The sequence below is a fragment of the Trachurus japonicus genome, chromosome 18, assembly GCF_045865225.1.
Source record: "Trachurus japonicus isolate A0001 chromosome 18, Traja_1.0".
NCBI lineage: Eukaryota > Metazoa > Chordata > Actinopteri > Carangiformes > Carangidae > Trachurus > Trachurus japonicus.
In genome coordinates, this window is record NC_140924.1 from 21,391,149 (window position 1) to 21,416,189 (window position 25,041).

The 25,041-nt window shown below is 42.2% G+C and overlaps 1 protein-coding gene across 2 annotated transcripts; it reads left to right on the plus strand.

Moving 5' to 3' along the window:
• Positions 1-236: 236 nt before the first annotated feature.
• Positions 237-23,935, plus strand: acap1 (ArfGAP with coiled-coil, ankyrin repeat and PH domains 1). Of its 2 annotated transcripts, none has more exons than XR_015034244.1 (23): positions 237-801; positions 3,614-3,671; positions 6,917-7,036; positions 7,342-7,395; positions 7,582-7,640; positions 8,460-8,643; positions 8,937-8,981; positions 9,162-9,257; positions 11,689-11,763; positions 11,905-12,017; positions 12,319-12,370; positions 12,531-12,631; positions 12,764-12,875; positions 14,050-14,273; positions 14,368-14,437; positions 14,557-14,651; positions 17,517-17,710; positions 18,002-18,052; positions 18,579-18,754; positions 19,937-20,046; positions 20,899-21,009; positions 21,629-22,919; positions 23,286-23,935. XR_015034244.1 is itself a non-coding variant. In XM_085759557.1 (23 exons), the coding sequence occupies exons 1-23, from the start codon at positions 749-751 to the stop codon at positions 23,381-23,383; spliced, it is 2,313 nt and encodes a 770-aa protein (XP_085615683.1). In that variant the 5' UTR covers positions 237-748; the 3' UTR covers positions 23,384-23,935. The 2 variants fall into 2 exon arrangements, 1 of the variants encoding a protein (XP_085615683.1); XM_085759557.1 differs by having other exon boundaries at positions 21,629-21,690.
• Positions 23,936-25,041: the final 1,106 nt, after the last annotated feature.

Sequence of the window (25,041 nt, forward strand, 5' to 3'; positions counted from 1 at the left end):
AACCAAACTATCAGGAGAGAAGTGTGCGATGGCATGTGTGTAGTTGTGTTTCCACATTATCACAGCTCATTAGAATCAGCATGTCAACATAAGGGCTTATTTATTTATTAAAAAACTACTTACTGTAAACCTCTCATTTTGCCCTAGCTGGTTCAAAACCACAGTTTGCCATGAGTAAGAAGAAACCCGGAAATAGTGAGACGCATGACAGGGGGTTGGACCTCCTCTGTGCGGAGTGTGTGCAGACAGAGAGAGAGAGAGGCAGTATTACTCCAATAGGCACCCGTGGGAATAACTTCACATCCAATCCACACGCTGCCAACTGATTTCGATCTTATTCATCTGGGGAATATCGATCCGCTTTGATCGACGCGGACTTGCAGCATCATCACCAACCAACATCCTCCTCTTCCTCCTCCTCATCCTATTCCGCATCTTTATTTCTACGATAAGATGGTGACAACGCAGCGGACGTGCCCGGGCTGCGTTCATTCATAAACGGTGACAAGTCGATCCTCCGACCCCCCCCTCTGCTCCGTCTCTGGATGTGCGACAGGTCGACCCCCGATCAGGAAACTGTTGTTGTAGGCTACTTGTGAGGATCCAGAGCCATGAGTGTGGAGGGTTAACACCGAGGAGTTTCAGCCTTTCTCTATACCGGGCACTGCCAACCTAAAGTGAGGGACTCAAAGGACTCAGAGAAGTGTGTGTGTGAGTGTGTGTGAGAGATCTGAAGTCAGCAGGAGGGATGACAGTCAAGCTGGACTTTGAGGAGTGTTTGAAAGATTCCCCACGCTTCAGGTAAGTTTCACCTCACTGTGATCTGTGGATACAAAGTTTTATTTTTAACTTCCTGTGGGTTAAAATAAGACTTTAAAGGTGGATAGACTCCTTTTCTGCTTCTAAAACAACTCACACATGGGTCATAGCTTTCATTTAGCACAGTGGTAACATCTATTCAGACTTGAAAAAACATTGATTTCAGTCAGTTTGAGCTGCTCATGCTCAAAACCATCAGCCCCCCCATGGGTCTGAGGTCAAAGCATGTCAGCTCACTGTGGGTGTTTGAGACATGGCAGACAGACTGACAGACTGACTGACAGGCCTGAAGATCTGAGGAAGGCTGATGTGTCACAGGAAGCTCGTATCAACCCTGGAAACTCAATGTTGTCGTTTTAATTAGAATATCATAGCTACTGGTTGTCATGTGTAGTGGTGCATGGGGATGGGAAACGTGGATTTATCTCTCTCTTTTGTCCAAATCACACAGGCATTCTTGGTATCACCCACACACACACACACACAGACACACACACGCCCTGTTTTATAGTTATTTTAAACTCCTAAAATCTCACTTGAAAGTCTTTAAAGCTCCAAACCAACACTGTGGATGTAAGCCATGATTATACGATCAGTTTTTTTGTGTGTGTGTGTTTTTTTCAACACAGTACAAGCATCTGGTGCAAGCAAAGGGGAAGTAGTGTCACTGAGTTGGTTTTGCAAGCAGCTCGAGAGAATTTGAACCAAGCCTGGGTGTTGCCCTGATAGTTTCTGGCATCCTGCCTGAAGGCACAGTGGCTGGTGTCCTCTCCTCCAGCTGATTTGGCATGTCTCAGTCCTGTGTCTGGGCCTCCCTCCCTCTTTCTCCCTCTCTTTCTGTTTCCCCGTGTTGAATTTGTGAGGCCTGTGGTGGAAAGTTTGAGCCGTGGCAGCTGCAGCAGCAGCAGCGGCGGCGGCGGCGGTCTCGTGTCAAAGGGGGGGCCGAGAGCAGGGGAGGAAGGAAAAGGAAGGGAGAGAGGGGGCCGGCGCCCAAAGTGCTCACACATGTAAACACGGTCAATCAAACAGATAAAACAGGGAGGGAGGGAGGGAGGGGAGAAATAAACCTGGAGGGGGCCCTGGAGAAAGCTGCCGCTGACAGCCGAACCCCCTGAGCGGTGCTGCCTCCTGTTGCTAGGTGACGACGGGGTGGGAGGGCAACAGGAAGTGAGGCGAGATGTGCTGAGGTGATCAACAGGAGAGACAGGAAGTGTGTTTTTTTTCTGCGGAGAGAAACCACCACGGAAACTCAGCCGCAAGCAGCTCTGTCTCAAGTTTGCTGTCGTCGCTCTCGTTGTCGTCTCCGGTGCATCCGAGGGACTCGGGGACAGAAAAGTGGAAAAAAAAAAAGGAGGTGTCTCTTTAACGGAGGAATCTTTGTATCTTCCTCCTCCTCTTGGCCTCTCTCCATCCTTCCCTCTCTTTTCTTTCTGTCTCTCTCCTTAGCCGACTTTGGTCATTTGGTCGTATTACAAGAAGGCATGACCTCAGGCTTCGATTCAAACATCCCCGCACCAACAAACACAGAAACACAAACAGTTACTGTCTGTCCCAGGCCCCCCTCTCTTTCTCTCCTCTCTCTCCTCTCTCCTCTCTCTCTCTCTTCACTCAGTCTCGCCTCTTTTTCTTTTTTCTTCTTCCTCTGTCTGTCTTTCTCTGTCTCTCTCTGTACTGTTGGTGGAAGGCAGCGGAAACCACATGGTTGAGCTGTTGGTATGTGAAGAGACGAGCGGCAGAAAGAGAGATACTGGCTGACTGTGTCAAACCAAAAGACATTTTTCAAAAAAAACGACAGAGTAGCCACGCACAGGACGGCTTTTGTGCACATGCCTGAGGAGGACAAGTTTTGTCCTCAAAAGCAAAACTTAATCAATTAGATCCTCTGGAGTGGAAAGACTGGGTTTTTGTCTGCAGGCCGAACAAACGTCTCTAAGCTCCATTCAAAGCCACAGAGTTTCTTTTTTAAACTCCTCGCAAGGCCACAAAACTGCTAAAAATACCAAAATACGTACGAGTTAAGCTACAATGAGCCCTGTATAAAAAGATGCACATGACTTAAAATATGCAGCGTACTGAATCACAGTAACACTGGAGCTTCATTCAAGAATCAAAACAATAAAACAAAACAGTGTTGTACGAAACCTGTTTTAACTTTTGTGGAGATGCGACCAATCGTTTGATCTGTATTGATTACTTCTGCTCTAATTCAGTCGTTTTAATTATCGATGGTTCATTTAAGAAGGAAAGTGCACACATGAATAAACACTACAAATAAGAGTAAAGCTGTCACACAGCTTTGTGGTATGTTAACTTGAAATGAAGACAGACATGCACCACAGAGGCAATTAAAATGGGGGAATATTCATGCTAACATGCTCTGAATTAAACATTTATAGTCTATAAAATGTGAGAAAATCAACAGTTTGCCAAGAGATTTTTAATTTACTGTCCTAGAGGAGAGAGAAGCAACGTCTGAGAGGCTGACAGCCAATGAATGGAGACCACATGTGCTTCATAAATGACTAGAACTAATATTTGTTAATCAGAATCATCCACTGATTTTCCCACTATTGTCTCAAAGATTAATGGACTAATTATTTACTGAACCCGGCTTCAACTTCTTCCAAACTCACCACATGTTTGGCACTGAGCTCTCTCTATGAAACATGAAATGAAACAGGTGGAGTACCAGCTCTAGTCTAGCTCTAGTGTGTGAATGTATGGCGACCTTTGACACCAAGATCCTATGTGTGCGTGTGTGTGTAACTCTGTGTGTGTTTTTTGTCTGTTTCAGAGCGGAAATCGAAGTCGTCCAAAGCGATGTGAGCGAACTCGAGACACGGCTAGACAAGGTGAGATCTGTCACCCCCCTTACACCTGCAACACCCACACACAGTCACTGCTGTCCACTTCACACAAACAAATACAAACATACAGTGGGTGAAATAAGTATTTGATCCCCTGCTGATTTTCTAAGTTGCTCCCCCCACAAAGAAATACGGTCTAGTTTTTATGGTACGGTAATTCTAACAGAAAAAGACAGAAAGAGAAAGATATGATATCATCATATAGAGCAGAGGTGTCAAACTCATTTTAGTTCAGGGGCCGCATACAGTGCAATTGTGATCTCAAGTGGGCCGGACCAGTGAAATAAAACCTACAAATAATGAGAACTCTAAATATTCCCTTTGTTTTAGTGCAAATGAACCCTCCGTTTTACAAAACGTGTTATGAACAACCTGAAATTTATTGAGAAAAATACATAAATTTCAACAATATTATGTCTCTTCTTGCTTCTATGTGATTTTCACACTTGGCAAATGCATCTGGCGGGCCGGATTGGACCATCTGGTGGGCCAGTTTTGGCCCACGGGCCATATGTTTGACATCCCTGATATAGAGGCTAATTTACATTTGATCAAGTGAAATAAGGGCAAAAAAAAAATCAGCAGGGGATCCAATACTTGTTCTCCCTACTGTTCACAGGTATCAGTTGTTGGAAACATGTTTTTCTTGGGAGGCCGGCAGTGAAGTGAGAGGTGGGCCGCGGTGGTTTGGTTATGCTTTACCTGAAATGAAGCAGGAAGCAGCTTCAGGCTGCTGCTTCCCCATCTTACTATTGTCCTGCAGCAGCAGCAGAGAGAACTACAGCTTGTTCTGCTTTGATGCGATAACCCACATTCCCCTTTGCGCATCTGTGTTCAAAAGTATCACAGTTTCAGATCTATTCAACTCGGAGGTCACATGCTGCGTTTCTGTTCCCTGATGATACTGAACAAGCAAGAGTTAGGGTGCAGTGCCACTCTGCTGCTGTTTATGACTCTGTGGTGCAGGTTTCTTGTTTAATTCTCACTGTAAAGCTTCAGACAAGTGAGTGACTGAAGTGAGAGTGACTGAAATGTGGCAGGAGGGAGGGGAAAACTGGACTAACTGGGTTCAAGCCCCTCGGGCAACTTTTTATCTGTTCCTGAGTTAAAAAGAAAAACTGCTCTGTTGCTGAACTTTGACCTTATTGTCAAAGAAACAAACAGACTAATTCTTGCATGAGAACGTGACATTATTACTGTGAGATTAGATCCTGTTCTGCTGCCACGCTGCACTGTATCATGCTGCAACAAGCCTGATCCGAGGACAGATGGAAACATACCGTTGGAATAAAGCTCCTCATATCATCTGAAACATAAAAGATAACAGTGAGAAGTCAAACTCCGGCATTCGAAGTATTCAGATGCTCGAAATGTTTTATTGGCAACATCTATTCAGAGTATTAAAAGGGAAAAATACTCACAACGCATAGCTATACTGAGCACATTTAGTTATATTGATATATTTGACATGTATCATTTTAATGTTGGTCCATGCTGAATTGGTTCTGACTATTTTATAATCTGTAGTGAGGCTCTAATTGTCATATGTAGAAAATGAGTTCAATATTTCCATTTGAAAATGACTGAAAGAATATACGGTTGAATGAAAGTTGTATGGGAAACACTCATATAAAGGACGACTAATAAAGATCATAAGGTCTTCTGTCTGCTGGTGCATTTTCAGTGTGTTTCTAACAGCACTCCCTGACTGATATTGGAGTGGGCAGAATAATAATTAACGCCTGTTAACTTAAAACTACAGCCTCCTACTGCTGAATCAACACCTCTAAAACAGTCTCAACAGAAACTGATTATTATAATCTTCATGAAAGCAGGATTTATTGCAGGACAGTTGTAACAAAGTGGATTAATTTTAGCTCGGTGTGCCTAATAATAAAGTGGCAGCAGAGGGGACAGTTGCTGTGCAGACATATTATTGGCCCATGGTCACATCTGTCAATGCAAGAAATTATAATTTCCTGTTTTCAGTTATTTCTGAATTACGAAGGAATAATGATGTCACCAAGCTCAACGTAGCAACAGAAGGTCTGAGATGTAAACACAGACATACAAAGCTCACTGGAGAAGGAAGACAGACATGTTGTACCGACAAGTGACACTTTAAAAATATAATTAAGCATAACTGCAGCACAAGAAGAGAAGAATCATAACGTCAGAGTGTGAGATGTGCAGAAATATTTAGAAATAGTTTGCTAATATTAGCCACTTGATGTTACCAGCAATAAAATATTGAGGGATAGTGGGGCATACTGAATTGATTAAGAGTGTACTTTGTTGCGTAACAATTTAAATTTGTTCATTTGTAAGAGGAAGAATGCGTAATTAGTTATTTCAAAATACAAAGTGTAACCTCAAGCACAGAGTGTACTAAGCTCACCCAGTCCTCAGAGAGAGGGAGGCCTGATCAGGCACATGTGGAAAACAGTCAGTTCTGACTGTGTAGCAAAGGCTTTTATTTAGCTTAAGTCAAGATAATAATGTTTATTGTTGTCATTGTGTTTAATTTGTAGATACAATACATGGAAATTAAAGTTCCACTGAATAACCTGCAATAGTTTGAAGGGTGAAATGACTCGTCGTCCCATTATTTTGTTGGTTTCAGCAGCTAATAGCTAGCAGCAATCAGTTAAATGTAGCTGTTTAAGTTTGTGGATAACAAACTGAGTGAAAAGGACACAAAGTATTATTGGACACACTTTTAATTTAGTGCTTAATAACATGACTTCAAATGAATTCAGCTTACGTTGCTGTTTGGCCTGCTGGAGGCGAGCTAACATGTTAGCCACGCTAGGAGTTGTGGTTGTTTTTATAGCTTGTTCTGCCTCTTCCCAGTCTATAATTTAGATTTCTTTCATTTTTTTTGAAATTGAGAATTACTGTTTAACTTTCAAATGATGATATTATATGTGTGATCATTTTGCCCATAAAGCCCACTCTACTTGCAATTAAAAGAACTCAGTGGTCAGTGTTAAACACTGGCTGCAGGTTATTATATTCAATATTCAGAGTGATTACATTTAATTGGAGCAACTTCTCATTCTGACTGTTTCATTGCTTTAATGTGTGGTCTCCACGAATAACTCCTCGTTATATTCAATTATTCATACTGATTATGACCCGGCCGTTCGTTGCCTCAAGTGCTTCTATTTGAAGTTGTCCGGGATGAGCGTGATATTTGACGGTGGTGTTGCGTGTCTTGTGTCCTGCAGCTTGTGAAACAATGCCAGGCCATGCTGGAGGCGGGCAGGGCCTACTGCCAGACCAGCAAGAGCTTCTTCAACGGCCTCCGGGAGCTGGGACCCCACTGCTCCGGGGACCAGATGATGGAGGTGAGAGGATAACATACCGACATACCAGTCATCAGGGGGTTATAAATACACTCCACGCTATCTCTCATGTAGTGTTAAACCGCCGTTTCCCAGCTAAGATTGTGACCAGGAGTCAGGACAGTGCTTTTCAACTTTTAGGTACATACCTGGAGGATGCTTGTTTTATTTTTCAGGAGTGGAGTGCACTGAATTTGTGATTACAGTCTTCCCCCATGAACATAAATGTTTGTTTTAAATGAAAAATATGAGATTGTTGATAAGATATCATGAAGTGCAGAGTCTAATCTCAGATCTCTGTCCTGCAGGAGTGCTTGAGCACGTTTTCCAAAAAGCTGTCTATTATCTTGGACTCTCAGGGGGTGAGTATATCCGTCTAGACTCTTCATTTACTTTCTCTGCACACACTCTGTTTCCATTGCACTTATCAAGTGCAGTATGTGGTCAAGCAAGGTTGCAGCTCGCTGTTGAACTCATTACGTCTGACGTTTAACAGCTCTCTCTGTGCTCACTGTAGATTTGTATCTGTCTTCTTTTTTCCCTGCTAGGAAGTGATTGACACCACACAGAAGTCAGTCAAGACGAAGCTGCAGAACTTTGTCAAAGAGTGAGTGGCAGCCTTCACCTTGTCTTTTTGTGTCTGCTTCCTCTCTGCCATTAGAAACAGTGTTAGTCATACACCTCTTCAGGCTGAGTCACTCCCCTGCATGTCTGCCAACCATTAGGCCGCCACATGAAAAAATATCTGAGGCTTTATGATCCTTAATTTCCTTCCTCTCATACTTCGTCTTGCTTTCTGCTCTCATTAGTGGGAATGATATGGTAGATTAGATGAGAGAGAGAGGATGTGTGATTGCATGTGACAGTGGGACATCGGCTCAATGTTTAGCCAGTGACACGTTCTCAATGTGGTTTGAGCTGCTACAGCACGTCTGCACTTTTCTCAACAAATACTTGAATAGATGCATGCTGACACTATTTTCTCCACGTCTGTGAATCGAATCAATATAATATCAGACAAGAAAGAAATGAATAATACAGAACATAACTGCACTGTATTTATACTCATTCTTCATCCACTAAGTCTGTCAAGATGGATGCAAGTCACAGATTGGATGTAATTTATCACAATCAGAGCAATCTGACAGAAAAAAATATAGTGAGAAAGCCTATTATAAACCGATATTATGTGCAAAACTGAGAGAGTAAAGGAAATACAAAGAACAACCTAATATTTCTTTTTAAAAATTTGATGCTGTTTATTTTGCATCCAAAAAAACTGCTATTTATGTGTTGATCCCAAGAGAGTAGGTGACTTCTTTAGTCCTCAATCAGCCGGGAGATTACAGCAAAATGTCATCTAATGAAAACTAAATACATATTCCTCAAACCATTTCCCTCTTTTTCTACCCCTCTTCTCCTCCAGAGATGTTCGTCGATTCAAAGATGTGCGCAAGGAGTTTGAGCGCAGCAGTGAAACCCTGGAGGGGGCGCTGGCCAGAAACGCTCAGGCCCCGCGGCAGAAGCAACACGAGGTGGAGGAGGCGAGCAACGGTCTGCTCAATGCACGCAGGACCTTTCGGTCCTCGGCCTTGGACTACGTCCTGGAGGTGAGAAGGAACGGAAGAAGGAGAAGTCTCTCATTGTTAATTGTTTGCACTAGTTTCTGTGTGTAGAAAAACGTATATTTGTATAGATATTCAGGATCCACTTCAACTTAGGTCACATGTGTGAAAGTAACATCTGATTGTAGCTGTGCCTTTGCTGTTTTGAATGATAACAATGTTGCCCTGGAGCTTCTCTCCAGGGTTGTGGTTGTGGTTCATAACAGTTTCACTGGTCACTGGAGTTTTTGGTCATGGAAACCCAACGTTTCTGAAACCACAGCTTCCTTTTGTTCCAGATTAACGTCATCGAAGCCAAGAAGAAGACAGACATCCTGATGGCAGTGAGTTCACGATGACCCACTTTAAATCCCTCTCGTGTTTTTGTTCATTTACTGTGGCTGTATCTTCAGAATTCATGTTGTACCGTCTGTCTTTATGCCCTGTTGTTTTTCAGTTTTGTTGACGGTGTTTGATCAGAATAATAAGAGTTAATGTGAATGCTTTCTCATGCTTCCTGTCAGATGTTATCGCTGATGGAGGCCCAGAAGCAGTTCTTCCACATAGGCCACCAGTCACTGTCCGAACTGGAGGACTATCGACGAAAACTGAGTGAGGAGGTACATACCTGCTTGTTAGTTTTAATTTCCTTTTTCACAACTGTATTTCAATCACTGGTTATCTAACAGTCATCTAAGGCAGTCGTTTTCAAAGTGGGGCTTTGGCGCCCACTTTGGCGGGGGGCCACCAGTGGGCATTAAGGGGGGCCTTAGCAAATTGGAGGGAAGATGAGGAAAAAACACAAATAACAGAATTAAATCGAATTATTATTTTTGAGCATTATTATATAAAATATAATTTACAATAATATAACACATTGAAATCTTATTTTCCATGCTCATCTTTCTAATTGCCTGCCAGTCAAAACAGCCTATCAATAGAAAAACCTAAGCAATGTAATAATAACTGCATTAATAACAGTAAAAAAAAACATTAAAAACTTGATGTTTCTTTACATATTTCGTATTGTCAGTGGGTTTGCAAAGGGGGCCCTGGCCGGAGGCTAATTCAGGGGCCTTGGTATGGAAAAGTTTGGAAGTGCCAACATGTCGACCAAAAACAGACACTGGCTCTGTACAATCCTAAAAAAGACGGTAGAGAGACACTGATCCAAAGCCAAAGGTCAGAGGTTATTAGCTTAGCATTGCTAAGCTTGCTAGCAGGAGCAAACAGCCAAACTAGCCTGGCCTAGGCTAGTTAGCTGCTCCCTTAGCATTTGGTAAAGTAGGCTAATTGACTCCCGGCTCTAGCTCCATTATTCTACTCATTCTCAGCAACAAAGTGATTAAACACCCCTCTCAAAATGTTGAACTGCTCCTCTAACCAACTCTAAGTCTGGAGGAAACTGTAGCACTTAAGGTTTTTGGCCGTCGGTGATGTTCCCATGACCCGAGCTCCTTCTTCTTAAGGAGTGAACACTGTTGTTGCAGAGTGATGAAAGGCAGCTATTTAGTCTGAACCTGGGAGATCGGAGAGGAATGCATCAAAGGTTCAACATAAAGTGGGACTCTAATCACTTTCTGTTTTACAGTGGAAGACTTTCTCACTAATGCTAAAATGTTTAGCTCTCACCAGGCTAACAGGAGGAGGCAGAGATAGTTGACATTCACGTTTTACTTTGTACAGATCACATTTACACCTGGCTGAGACCACATGGGTTTACATTATGGCTCCCATTAAGGGTTGTAAAATAAATCTGAAGGCCAGCAAGATGAATCATGGGATTGATTTGAGCAAGAAGTCAGTGCAGGTCTCGGCACTAAAGAGGCTTTGCAGTCAGTTTATGAGGCAGGAAATTGAGTCAAAATGTTTATTCGTGCTGAGGGATCCACATGTCGATAAGACATGTTGACTACAACAAAATTATGTTTGTGAACAATGAACCACATGGGTTCTTTCATGTTCGAATCCAAGATGTAGCTTGGGTGAATTGCATCAGACATTTCTTTTTTTTTTGGCATCTTTCTGGGGGTGTGGGGGGTTGAGGAGTCACAAGCTGACATCACACTTTCTTTGTGACAGGAAAAAGTGAGCAACAACAGGAAATATTTCACATGTCTGTGTGTCTGCGTGCATTTGTGTGCGCGTGTGTTTTGTGACTGAAATCATGGGGTCCAACGTCTTAATCATTCTGATGGTTAAAGTTAGAGCAAGGAGCTAAGGAATGCATTATGTCAGTGATCTGTGGAGGGTGTGTGTGTGCGTGTCTGTGTGTGCGTGCGTGCACTTTTTGGCTGTGGACAAACATTTTTGCACTGTCAACCTTGGGCATATTTTTGAGTGTGTTGTTTGTGCTCAATGAAAAGAATTTGAAACAGGAAATGAATGTGTCAGCAATCACTGGCCAAATCAGACCACAGCAAAGCTCTTCCTGTTTCAACAGGAAATGACAGGAGCGAGAATAAGCAGATGAGACAGAAAGATGGGGAGACAGGGAAGAATCAAAAGCTAAACAGACTCTCTCTACAGGAGAAACCACCGGCGTTGTTTCTCAGTTTGGCGCAGGATGTTCGACACTTCCTAATTCCTGTTTCCTGGAGAGTCTGCGGGAGTGATGACCTGCCTCTTTCCACTTCTGACTTTTTCTCACACAGGCAAACATGTCAGACAGGAAAGGAAAAGGAAAAAAGGGGGGGGGTTACATATAAATCCAGAGTCTAAGCAATTATAACAGTTATTTTTTTTACAACTTTCAACAACCGTCTTTTAGTTAATGAACCCATTTCACTGCCTGGTTTTAATCTAGTGTTTGTATCTAACCTGCTGAAGCCTATTAAGACAAACCCCTGAATCAATGGCTGTTTGACTTTGCTGACTCGACTCAAACTGCAAATCCATAAAGCCTGAAAGATTATACATGAGAGCTCTTTAATGCTGGCCTCCTGTAGAAAGCTTAATTGATTGAAATGCATTACGAGTGCAAGTGAATATCTACATCATTTAAAAAAAAAAAAAAAAAATCAATAGCGACGATTATGTCTGTCTCAACAGCACACTCAGTTTGTCCTGAACTCAGCCAGAGAGAAGAGGGACATGGAGCAGAGACACGCTGCCATCAAGAAGAAGGTAAGAAATTCAAAACGTGTAGCTTTTAAAGGAGCTCATCCCATAGATGTTCAATCTCTTATCCTGTCACAACGACGTCCTAAAATCGTCCTTTACACACACACACACACACAGTGACCTGTCGATTTAAAATATTTCTAGGACGTGTCCTACGATGACTCCATCATGGACTTCAATGCTGATGCAGCCAATGGGATCGCCATGGAGGGATACCTCTATAAGAGAGCCAGCAACGCCTTCAAGACCTGGAGCAGGTGCAAGATTTACCTTTATCTTAGATTTATTTATTTATTTATTTATTCATTCATTCATTCATTCATTCATTCATTCATTCATGTATTTATTTGTTTATTTAGACGGAACAATGCATAGAAATGGAGACTGAGTACATGAGTACTCAGATGATTGATTTTCTCCCAATTAAAAGAGCTCAAATATCCACTGTTACAATGAAAGTGCATGTGTGTGTGTGTGTGTGTGTGTGTGTGTGTGTGTGTGTGTGTGTGTGTGTGACCTTTGACCTTATGACCTTTTCATTTTCTCTCTCCTCTCCAGACGCTGGTTTTCAATCCAAAAGAACCAGCTGGTGTATCAGAAGAAATTCAAGGTACAGTTCAGATTAATTCAACTAGTATATGGGCCTATTTAAAATGCATTTTTCCTCCACCACATGTGCAGTAGGATATAAATAAAGTCAGAACAGATGTGCAAGTATCAGCCAACACACAGTCTGACCTGCGTGTTTTTCCCGTCTGCGTCACTCTCAGGACCAGCCCACGGTCGTCGTGGAGGATTTGCGTCTGTGCACGGTGAAGCCCAGCGCTGAGAACGAGAGGCGGTTCTGCTTTGAAGTGGTCTCTCCGTCAAAGTGAGTCCTACGTGGGCGAACGTGTTTGTGCGTACGTGGTGTTTGAGTGACGGAGCGTCGCTCAAATGCAAAGTGGGTACGGAGAATCAGAGTAAGTTATCACAGTGTTTGTGTGTGTGTGTGTGTGTGTAGGTGTTGTCTTTTGCAGGCCGACTCAGAAAGACAGCAGCAGGCATGGATCAGCGCCGTCCAAAACAGTATTGCCTCGGCCTTTCAGGAGCACAGAGAGGACACACACAGTCCAGTGAGAAAACACACCTACACACACACACATATACACACACACACATCCTTGTAATGCTATCTTTGTGGGGACACTCATTGACATAATGTATTCCCTAGCCCCTTACCCTAACCTTAACCATCCAAAACAAATGCCTAACCTTTAACCATTACTCTTAACCTAACTTAAACCTAATTATAACCAAAAGTCTTAACCCTCAAACAGCCCTTGGAAAAAGTGAGGACCGGCCAAAATGTCCTCACTTCCCAAAAATGTCCTCACTCTGTTGGTTAAAAACTCTTTTCCGGTCCTCACAACGTAGTATGTACAAGAACACGAACACACACACACACACACACACACACACACACACACACACACACATACTTGTAAAGCTATCTTTGTGAGGACACTCTTTGACATAATGTTTTCCCTAGCCCCTTACCCTAACCTTAACCATCCAAAACAAATTCCTAACCTTAAAGGGACAACGAGGAGTTTTGGAAAAGTGAAGCGTTTTCACACTACATTTATGAGCCTCCGCGCACACCGTAAAATTCTTTTGACCGGCGCAAGACGGACTCATGTTTTCATTCATCAATAATTAAAGTCAGAGGTTCAAAGAGGTTCACATACCGTCGTAGTTCCGACCATAAACGGCGATTCAGCTACGTTATTCTCATGACTTGTTGCGAAACTGAAAGTAAAGAAACGCTGGTCGGCTCGACCAGCATCTCCGCCACCACTAATAGTAACAAAATAACGATAGAGACAGAATGATATATTTATCGAAAATGGGCCCATTAACAAGTGTGGGTAGCGGAGATTCATCCACATTAACGTGAGACTTTTTTATAACCGATTAGAAACTCCTCGTTGTCCCTTTAACCTCTTTTACCCTAACTTACACCTAATTATAACCAAAAGTCTTAACCCTCAAACAGCCCTTGGAAAAAGTGAGGACCGGCCCAAATGTCCTCACTTCCCAAAAATGTCCTCATTCTGTTGGTTAAAAACTCTTTTCCGGTCCTCACAACATAGTATGTACAAGAACACACACACACACACATGTTACCTTCTATATCTGCATTTTTCTGTGGGAGTTTAATCCGAGGAGATGGAGAGGAAGTTGTGTGTGTTTGTGTGTCCTCATTCCTGTATTTGTGTAATATATGTGTGTGTTTGTGCTTATCAGAGACAGCGCTGCAGCTCGGTGTCGACGAGCAGTTTGGCGAGTGGGGGAGGAGGAGGAGGAGGGGGAGGCGCCGATCAGGAGTGCGATCAGGGCCGCAAGGCGCTGGAGGAGGTTCAGGCCATCCCGGGGAACCGGCAGTGCTGCGACTGTGGAGAGCCCGGTCCCGACTGGGCCTCCATCAACCTGGGCATCACACTTTGTATCGTCTGCTCGGGCATACACAGGTATGCACGCACACACACACACACACACACACACACACATACATACACACTCTTGGCTTGAAACCTGATCTCTGATAGTTTTCCCTGCCAACAGGAGTCTGGGAGTCCATTTCTCCAAAGTGCGCTCCCTCACCCTGGACACCTGGGAGCCGGAGCTTGTTAAGGTAATTTAACCTTTTCACTACAGCTGCTACACGACCTCATTATCACTTTTTTTTCTTGTGTTGACAAAAAGTCCCAGTGAGAATAACATGGTGTTATATTTCTTCTCTGCTTTCCTTAGTTGATGTGTGAATTAGGAAACTCAGTAATCAATAGGATCTACGAGGCCCGAATCGATGAGATCACCATCAAGAAGCCTCACCCGTCCAGTCCCAGGTACTAATAATCAATATGATCTAATATGCAAACATTAAAGGGCCATTCCAGTGATTTTACATACATTTACATACATAGAAAATACACATTTATAACACAAAGTCAAAGTCTTAAACACCCCCATAATTTCTCAACACACTCTCCCTCTCATTAATCCAATGCTGTTTGTTTGCATTGTGTTTTTATCAAAGCCCAACTTCACTGATAACACACTCTCTCTCAGATCTAATGAAAAGATGCTTTTGGTTGCATTATGGGAAATGTAGAGCCCAGTTTATTTCTTAACGTTGAACCACAAAAGAGAGTGAAAGTCAGGATATCTCAGCCTCTGTTGCTTCAGTCTCTATCACTGGTATTTCAACATGTAACTTTACTTCAAAGTTGTGCAAGAATAAATGGGTGGAGCGGATCTGTAAGTCAGGACGGACAAGTCTGGTTTGAAATCAGATAAGGAAAATGTAAAAAAAAAAAAAAGTAATTTATTCCTCTTCATTTATCATGATTTTTTTCTCTATCCATCAATCAAACATTTTGTTTTGATCATCTACGGTTAGGTCAGAGCATCAATTTATGGGGTCAAACTGAACATCCACAACAAACATTGTGTTTAATTGAAATATCAGCAGTGGGCTGTCAGGCCTCGTTTTTGGCTTTTGTGAAATCAGAGCATGTTGTGATTGTGTTGCATGAAGCCACTGGTATGTCAGGCGTCAGCAGTGGAGATGGTCGACCATAGACGGCGAACCACAGGTTTGGGGGAAAAAAACCCATGATGGTTTGTTTGTGTTAAAGGAAAATGGAGCAAAAGCCAAAACGTTCATCCACACTGATATCGGAAAATGATAAAATGAAAGAAAAAAGAGAAACAGATCCAGATGTGAAAGACAAAAATAATCAAATATTGACATTTATTTATTACTCAGCTGCTTTGGGAATTAAAATAGTTTGCTTTAAAAATAAGTCATGTTTGATCTTCCATATGATAAGACAAGAGTCCCCACATCACAGCTGCAAGGAGCCACTCTCTTCATCTCTTCCTGCTCTTTACAACATGACACTTCACTTCTGCGTGTGCACAAACATGTTTCCACCTCGACTCGACGCACACGAGCGGGTCGGGGGGCTCAGACTCTCTCAGTGGTCCGGCGGTCGGCCTCTGCAAACATCTGTGTGGTTTACAAACCATTATATAAAGCGGCCTTTTCAACCCTCTGTAGACTTATTTTTTGACTTCCTCTTCTCTCTTCTCTTGTGTCACAGCAGTCAGGAAGTGCCACAGGTACAACCGTACAGATGGTTACACGTCGTGACTGAAATGTCCGGAAGCTTGTTGTGTTGTGAGGCTGCATGTTTTCTGCAGCATGAGCGCTCGAGTCCATGTCACGCAGTTTTTGGGTTTTTTTCGGTGTCACAATCTATTATTGGAATCTTCCTTTTTTGCGAAATGCTTTTTGGTAAACACGGAGTTTAGGCTGCAGAGAGTTTGGGACACTGTGTCCTGTTTTTAACTCAATTTATTTCTTAATTAAAGACATCCAGTGACTGACTGAGACACATGTGTGTAGCGTTCATGTTGCACAGCTGTCCGAGCAAGTGAAGGCAGAAACGTAGTGACGAACAAAGCTCTGCATGTCGGCTTGTGTTGTTTTCCTCATTGTACCCAGGGGGCAAAGCAAAAAAACGGACACGGAGCGTTGTAAAAGGTTTGACACCAGAAATGATATCTAGGAACTTCAAGGATTAAAACCTGGGTGGACAACCCGGTCAACTAGCTGCTGGAAAGCTACAGGGGGCCAAAACCCCATTCTGGGGTCATTTTGCTGGCGAAATGATGTAAATGCAAATATTTAGGTACTACAATGGCATAAATAGTCATACAACTATAAAATTTGGCAGAGAGTATCTTGACACATAGGGAGAGGCATGAAAAAAAGATTCTGGGGTTTGTTGCAACTCGATTTTAAGATATCACCCTCAACATCCCAAAAAAGACCAAAAAAAGTACTGTTCGCCTGACAAATTCTCATGGAAATTATTATTTTTCAGCACTTTATGGAGAATATCTATGCTTAACATGTATATAGAAAATTTCCTTAATTCATAAGCTTCCATTTGAGTCCAAGATAGCCTTTCTACTAGCTACTGGAAAGCTACAGGCTGTCTCCAAACAATGCAACACCTATTGTGAAAAACTACATGTTAACTGACATGATCAGAAACCATTCTATTTCTGGTCTCCCCAAAGTGAACAGATAGATAGAGAAGACCGTTGGCCACAGCAAGTGGAGCTTTTGAGATAGAAAGGCTATCTTGGACTCAAATGGAAGCTTATGAATTAAGGAAATTTTCTATATACATGTTAAGCATAGATATTCTCCATAAAGTGCTGAAAAATAATAATTTCCATGAGAATTTGTCAGGCGAACAGTACTTTTTTTGGTCTTTTTTGGGATGTTGAGGGTGATATCTTAAAATCGAGTTACAACAAACCCCAGAATCTTCTTTTCTTGCCTCTCCCTATGTGTCAAGATACTCTCTGCCAAATTTTATAGTTATATGACTATTTATGCCATTGTAGCACCTAAATATTTGCATTTACATCATTTCGCCAGCAAAATGACCCAAGAAAGGGGTTTTGGCCCCCTGCAGCTTTCCAGCAGCTAGTTGACCGGGTTGTCCACCCAGGTTTTAATCCTTGAAGTTCCTAGATATCATTTCTGGTGTCAAACCTTTTACAACGTGTCCGTTTTTCAAAAAACTGGGATTTTGCCCCCTGGGTATTGTGTCGTTGTGTTTAGAGACATGCAGCCATCACACTCCTCTGTCTGTCTGATCTGATATAAATCTGTCGTCCCCGTCCCTCAGAGGAGACAAGGAGTCCTGGATAAAGTCTAAATACGTCGAAAAGAAGTTCATCCAAAAGCTGCCGGAGACCGGACGAAACCCCCCGCTGAGGAGATCCAGCGCCAGGAGGAACCGGACGGCCACGCAGGACCGGACCGCCCAGAGACCGCCGCTCAAACCCAAACCCAACCGAGCCACGCTGGCCCGGGGAACAGGTAAAAAAAAAACACAGGAGACAGGAGGAGGAGGAGATCTGTTAAAGGTCTAATAACTCAGCTGGTTTACTTGTTTGTTGCCGAGTTCATCGCTCACTTTTTCCTGCTGATGTTGACAAAACACGAACACACACACACAAACACACACACACAATCCCCAAACTCGGTGATCCAGCAAAAGCAGAAAATCCTAAAGGCCTACTCTGCTGCGTGTATGTGTGTGTGTGTGTGTGTGTGTCAGCAGAATAAACCTGTAATAATAGCTCTCTCTCCCTCTCTCTCTTTCCTCAGGGCTGAGCTCCAGTGACCTTGGCCAAAAGAACAATACCAGCTTTTACAAAGGTGAGATAAAACAGCCACACACACGCACACACACACATGCACATGCACACACATGCACACACACAAAAACAACCTTGTACACGGCGCAGTCCAACTAGAACATTTTGTGTTACATCAAGTGTTACACCACATTAAATCTTTAAAATCAATTTAGTTTAAATATAATCTGATCAAATCTTGGGAGGGATACTTATTTAGGTTTTGTTTTTGTTTGTTTATTTTTCTGTGTTCTGTATACATGTTTATCTGTTCTTCATTTGCCATTGTCATAGTTCTAAAAAACAAAAAGAGGACATTATGTCCTAACTGCACACATTTCTATATGGATATACAGTAGATTATACTCTTGGATGTGTATGATGTAGATAATGTAACGATATTACCATGTGCTCTAATGAAAATATTTGAAAGGAATCTAATCTGATCAAATCTCAGATGGAAGAAGAGGATAACCATGTTTTAAGATATAAGTTCACCTTCTTAAAAAAAGAAAAAGAAAAGAGAAATGAAGTGTTTTTTGGTTCAGATGAAGAGGAGGATGAGGAGGATCTGAGTGGACTCCATCCCGGAGCGCTGCTGTACCGGTCGGCCGCCCTGCAGAACTTCCCCGTCATGGCCGACGCTCTGGCTCACGGCGCCGATGTCAACTGGGTCAACGTGGCCGAGGAGTCGAGCACTCCGCTGATCCAGGCCGTCACAGCGGTGAGAGAGAGAGAGAGAGAGAGAGAGAGCTGTTTGATTCCCTCAGGGGATCAATCGATCGATCGATCGGTCAATCAGTCAATCAGTCGGCCTTAATTCGTAAAGCACTTTTCACACAGTTTAGTGCAGCTCAAACTGCTTCACAGACGACTGATGAGCTAAGAAGACAAGGTTAAAACAGTTACAATACAATAGATTTAAAAAGCTCTAATAACATGTGCAGAGGCAGCAGTCCTCTGTGCAGCCGGTCCCGGTTCGAATCCCACATCGGGTGGCCCTTTGCTGCATGTCATTCCCCTTCTCTCTGCCTCCCTATATCCTGTCTCTCTCAACTGACCTGTCAATTAAAGGCAAAAAGCCTCAAATACATGAAAAACATCATCAAACAAAAAAGCATAAGAAAATTGATTATAGATAAACAGATAAGATAGAATACAATAATAAAAGAATCTGGTAAAGTAAAATACTATAAATAAGATAATAGAAACAGAATGAAATGCAATAATAATAGAAAAGATACAATAGAATGAAATACAATGTATACATAATGTTTAGAGCATAATTACTGTAAAAAAAAATGTGAATACAATAAAGTGACTAAAAACTAGATTTAAGAGGTTGAGTTCACCTGAACACAGTGAAGCTGAAGATGCAACGTGAACTTCACTGGACAGTAATTCCCTTGAGGGGGTGAATTATTTCTATTTTCAAAACCCTATTATCCTTCCTGTTGCACCACCCACAGATCAAAATACACTTTGAGCTGTAAACACATCTTGTGATTGATGTAAAATGTTCTATTCATGCAGCCAGGGCGATGAAACACGAGGCTAACCTGTGTGAAGGGGTTTTTTTTATTATTCTGGTCTTTGTGTCGGCCTGTCTGGACATGATGATACTGAGGAGAGTGAGTCCAAGCAGATTTCCGTCAGTACGATAAATAGTAGGTAATGTTGTGACAGTTTGTATAAATTAAATTCAACCTTTATTACCACACTGTAGCCAAACTATGACACGATACATACATTTAGTGATGGGGCCATTCAGTTATATTACGTATTCTTAGGATATGTTAAATATATCATGAAATTCTACCGACGGAAATGATCTTGGACACACTTCAGGTTGTGCATGTGTAAAAAAAAAACAAAAAAAACAAATGTGTTGTGTTGTTTGGAGCAGAACGCCCTGGCCGCCTGTGAGTTCCTGCTGCAGAACGGCGCCAACGTCAACCAGGCGGACAGCAACGGGAGAGGACCGCTGCACCACGCCACCATCCTGGGTCACACCGGGTAGGACACACTGTCTCTTACACACACACACACACACTCACACATGCACACTGTCACACATAAGTAACAGTCCCAGAGCAAAATAATCAATTTCCCTCCGCATCCAAAAGGCGACACAAGGTCAACGCAGCTTATAAACCACGCAGCTCTGGAGACATTAACAGACTTTCATGGACAGACCTCGCTGACCAATCAGATATCTGACAATAACATGACGATTACCACTGAGAATAACATTATAATCTCATCAGCGCAAGAGACCGACACAGGTTTGGTTTATCACACTGAAATACAAGTGCAGACAAATAATCAGATTACTTTATATATACACACACAAATCTATTTAAGCCTCCAGGCACCGTGCCCAGAGCCACTAACAGGAGCTAAATAGATTCACCCTCTTCTCCCAAATGATATTTCAGCGCCGGATGAGGTGAGAAGCCCCAGCGGGTGATGAATTGAAATGAAATCGAAGAAGCTCCTGATCGAGCCCAGAAGCACTAATTTAAGACTTTTAATTGGGTTAGATTTTTATAATCTAGTTAAACTTAAAGCGTGTGTGCGGCGACGAGTCGACTTGATTTAAACAGTGAGGGTTTGGCTTTCAAAAGCAGAGTAAACAAACGCGACCGTTTGTTTGGCGACTGTGTCTGAGAGGAAGAACATGAAGATAACTCAGAGCCGCTGTTTATCAGAGAGCTTGAAGAGGTTGAATCTTCTCCTTCTGTGGCGCACGGGTCTTGTTTGAACGCAAGAACAATAAAGTTTATAGAATATTATAGATTTATCTTGTGTTTGTCTGGCTCTGGTGAGTCTCACTCTCTTTTCTTTCTTTCTTTCTCTCTCTCCCAGGTTGGTTTGTCTGTTCCTGAAGCGAGGGGCCGACTACAACGCCAGAGACAAGAACCAGAAAGACCCCATAACCATCGCCGTGGACAACGCCAACGCCGACATCGTCACTCTGTGAGTACAGCAACCTTCTCGAGATGTGGGGTAACACACATAAAACCAACACCCATCCTGTTTTTAAGTTGCAAAAGAATTATTAATCGGTCAAACTTTACAGAAACAATGACGGTAGTCTTTGTCACTTTAAAAACCCTTACATTTTATGATTTAGTGGAATTTAAAATGGCACAAATAATGTATACATAATCATTTGCTTTGCCAAAGTACTCAGAGGCTGTTTGAAATCAGAGAGAGTTGGTATGAACCAAAACAAGAACTAAGCGATGTGTTTCTGTTAGAGGTGTTAACCTGTGGAACAGCTGTGATGACGAATTAAAAATGTGTAATTTCATTTCCTCATTTAAAAACATGTTTAAAACCAGAGTACTAAAAAAATATATACAAATCAGGTATGAAGAAGAGTAACACTGACTTTAGTAAGATGAAATCAGACCATGTAGTGTAAGAACTGCCTTGTTGAAGATGTTATTAGCTTCATCCGTCATTGTATTTTGTTCATATTGGAAATAAATCTCTTTTGTCCAATAAACTAGACTAAACTAAACTTGAACTTGAACCTCTGGTGACATGATGACGCCACGTCCTCTAACTGCTCTCCTCTCTCTCCCTCAAGGCTGCGGATCGCCAAGATGAACAAGGAGATGAGGGAGATGGACGGAGCGTTCGGCCAATCAGGTCACTCGGGGGGGCAGGGGTCCGGGGGGGTGCCGGGTGGGACTGGAGGTGGGCTGGCCCACACCAGGAAGAGCCTGCAGGCTATAAAGAACCATATAAGTGGCTGGGCTCTGGGGGGGCAGAATGATTAGTGAGGGTTGGCGGCTTGTGTGTGTTTTTTTTTCTCGGCTGTAAGCTAAAAAAGGAAGAGGAGAATATGGAAATCTTTTTTATCGAGTTGTCAGGCTCCATTGGTTTTGCAGTGTTCGTCTGCAGAGTTTGCAGAGACATTTCGTGGCCTTGCACGTGTACCACTCACAAGAAAACACAGGCATCATCAATAGACAAATAAAGAGTTTCCTCCACAGAGGAGCCGTAAAAACTCCACTGGTTGTAAACCAAGACAGAGCCAGAAGAACACAGGGTACGACTATAAAAAATCCACTGATCTGCAAGAGACTGGAAACTGTCTTGTGAGACAAAGAACGGACATAGCGTGAAAAAAAAACATTCATCCCAGGAGTCCACATGCACTTTGAATTACAAACGCACATCATCCTGCACTGTGAAACCCACAAAATCTCCAGATAGCTTGTGAATAGAGTGTTTCCAGTGTCACTGTTGTGTAACTGAGATTCAGCAGAGTGTATATACATATATAGTGTATATAATAGACCTATCAGGGCTATTTTTCCTCATATTGTATATTTAGGATGTTTTACATAATGTACATGTGCATTTTTATTATGTATCTTAATGTTTGTGGGGCTGTTGTTTCTTTCAGTCCAGTTTTTTTTAAAGATAAATTCAATGTTGGGTTTGGTTCTCAAGGACGATTTCCTTCAGCTATTCTGTGAATAGTGACGCAGTTTCAGCTTTTACACTGTTTGTATTTATATTCCGAGAGCTCGGCGCTGCAGCCCTTGAGCTTAAGGTTAACAGTGGGTTTTGTTTGCATTTTGTCATCTGGCTCCTTTTCAAGCTGCAAAGTCCATTCTTTCATGATCGTCCTCGAGGCCTTTTGTTAAAAAAAGTTTCTCTCCAACGTTCAGTTTTTTTTCCGCTCATGAGGGAATGGAAACGTCAGGCTTTTTTTTTTTTGTCTGCTTAAAAACAACTGCTGGTCAGTATTTGACGTGCTGTGCTTTATCGTTGTGTGTCTTTTGTCATGTGCCTTTGCCTTCTGCCTGCTGAGACGTCCGGCTGGTCTCAACTGCTTGTGCAGTGTGCCACCTACTGAAAACCCAGAGGTAAAGTGCATGTGCATGCCCCTGATGTGTGTTTATTTGTCCAGTTGCATGCTTCTCGCTTTAGGGCGACCACTCCTAATGTGTTCAGGAAATAGTTGGTTGGGGTTTAAGTCATTAAAATTAAAAAATGATGTAGCTCCTGAGGACAGATGTTGTGGTTCCCACACAGCTGTGCCTCATTTAAAGTGGAGGATGTGCCCAGAAAGACAGAGACTTTAATCCAGGAATTAGAAAACAGACAGGGTGACATTCAATTGACTGGGAATTGTTTAAATTAATGGATTTTTAGATTGTGATAATCTAAAAAAAAAAGAAAGAAAAAAAATCCAGCTTTGATGCTCATTTCTTCTCTTTGGTGTTTTCCAGGTGATGAAACCTACCAGGACATCTTCAGGGACTTTTCACACATGGCCTCAAACAACCCCGAGAAGCTCAAACGCCGCAGCGCAGACCCCAAATCTTAACCAGCTGCTCCTCAACCTGTTGTACAGTGCTGCATCTCACACACACACACACACACACACACAGATTTCCCTGGCTACCTGCCACATGTTCAGTCATAGCTCAGCTGGTGTTGACTTCAGAGGGACGAACGCTCCCAACAGTGAATTCTTTGTGCAAACACGTCAGAGCAGAACAATTGTGTCCAAGTGGAAACACTGGAGCAGCTTTATGAGACCAGCATGAGGTGTCTTTATGTCTAGCAGAGGGTAACACCGTCACACCGCCAAGATTTCCTAATTAAATCCAGGAAATCTATTGTTTTTTAACCAAAAAAGGGTCGAGTTTTTATGTTCCTCTGGTATTTTAATTGACTTGATACACGAAGATAAATGTTTTTTTTATTTGAAATGGACATAATTGATACAAAGAGGGTTTTTTTTCATCAAATTAATAATGTATGCAGACTTTTTTATATATAGAAGATTTTTTAGACACGTGTCTGTTGTGTTTAAACATGAGAGGTACTTAAAACTGTATCGTGATATGATGAATAAAATGCAATACAAAACCTACCTTTAAGTGTGTTCAACTTTACATTCAGAGTCAGAAAATATTCAAAAGTCAAGGTTTATGTATGAATGTTTATATGTCCAGTGCACAAATCTCCAGCAGAGGACGCTGTTGTTTTTATGGTGGAAAGTTGCTGGTTGTATTTTGCCACAGACCTGCCTGAAAATGATCAAAATGAAACTAAAACACTAAATTAAGACACATTAAACAAAAATATATTGTTCTTTTAATCAAAACAAGTACAAAACATCACATTTAAACATACAACAGCAGATTTGAGTGATGCGTTTAAGACGTGAGGGTAATATTTTTTTATCAGTAGTTACTGCAGCTCTTGTGTTCAGTAGCTGCCAACAGGATCAAGAGTCATATTTGGTCAAATGGCTTTTTATTCATTGTGAAGACCCTGAAAGGAGTTGACCAGCAACCAGCAGGTCACAGTGACCGGGTCATGTTCCTGTTCATTCAGCTGTCCCCTCAAAGCCAAACATCTCTGGTTTTACAAAGGCAGTGCTGGTTTATGGTTTACTACAGTACAAAGTGCAGATACACTACTGGGAAAATACACGTGAGAAATAACAGTCGTGTGTTTGCGGCCTGTGTTTGCGGCCTGTGTTTTAACGCGCTGATGAAAAGAAAGAGAAATTCCTGAGGTTGAGAACTGGTCTGTAGCTTTTGTCAGAGTCAGTGCCGTGCTCCTAATAGATCAGTGTTAACAGCGAGCGGCTCAGAGTGATGCTGCTAATTATCAAGAGATGCGGTTACTTCAATCCATAAATCTGCAGCTACAGATTACACTGTGGTGTAAAGAGCAGCGAGGCTCAGTGAAACACTGATCTGCCCGGGGCTCTTCACACACTTCCCATGTGTGCTTTTAGGCAGATTGTGAAGGCTGTATACTAATCATGTAAGTGCAACATTTATATAAAGATATATAGCGTCAACACAGATTCACATTTCCTATGATTTAAAAAAATAAAACAGTTCCTTCCTCAGTTTCTTAAGTCAAGTACGTCAAACATGCTGAATGTGCAAACTCATTGCCATCCTCCGGTGTGTGTAAAGCAGCTACACATCTGTAGATTGTAAATAAAATCCTTCAATGCCC

Coding starts and splice junctions, on each gene's coding strand:
- acap1 (XM_085759557.1), top strand. CDS start 749: ATGACAGTCAAGCTGGACTTTGAGGAGTGTTTGAAAGATTCCCCACGC. Junction 802..3,613: donor AAAGATTCCCCACGCTTCAG/GTAAGTTTCACC, acceptor TGTCTGTTTCAG/AGCGGAAATCGAAGTCGTCC. Junction 18,053..18,578: donor CAATACCAGCTTTTACAAAG/GTGAGATAAAAC, acceptor TTTTTGGTTCAG/ATGAAGAGGAGGATGAGGAG.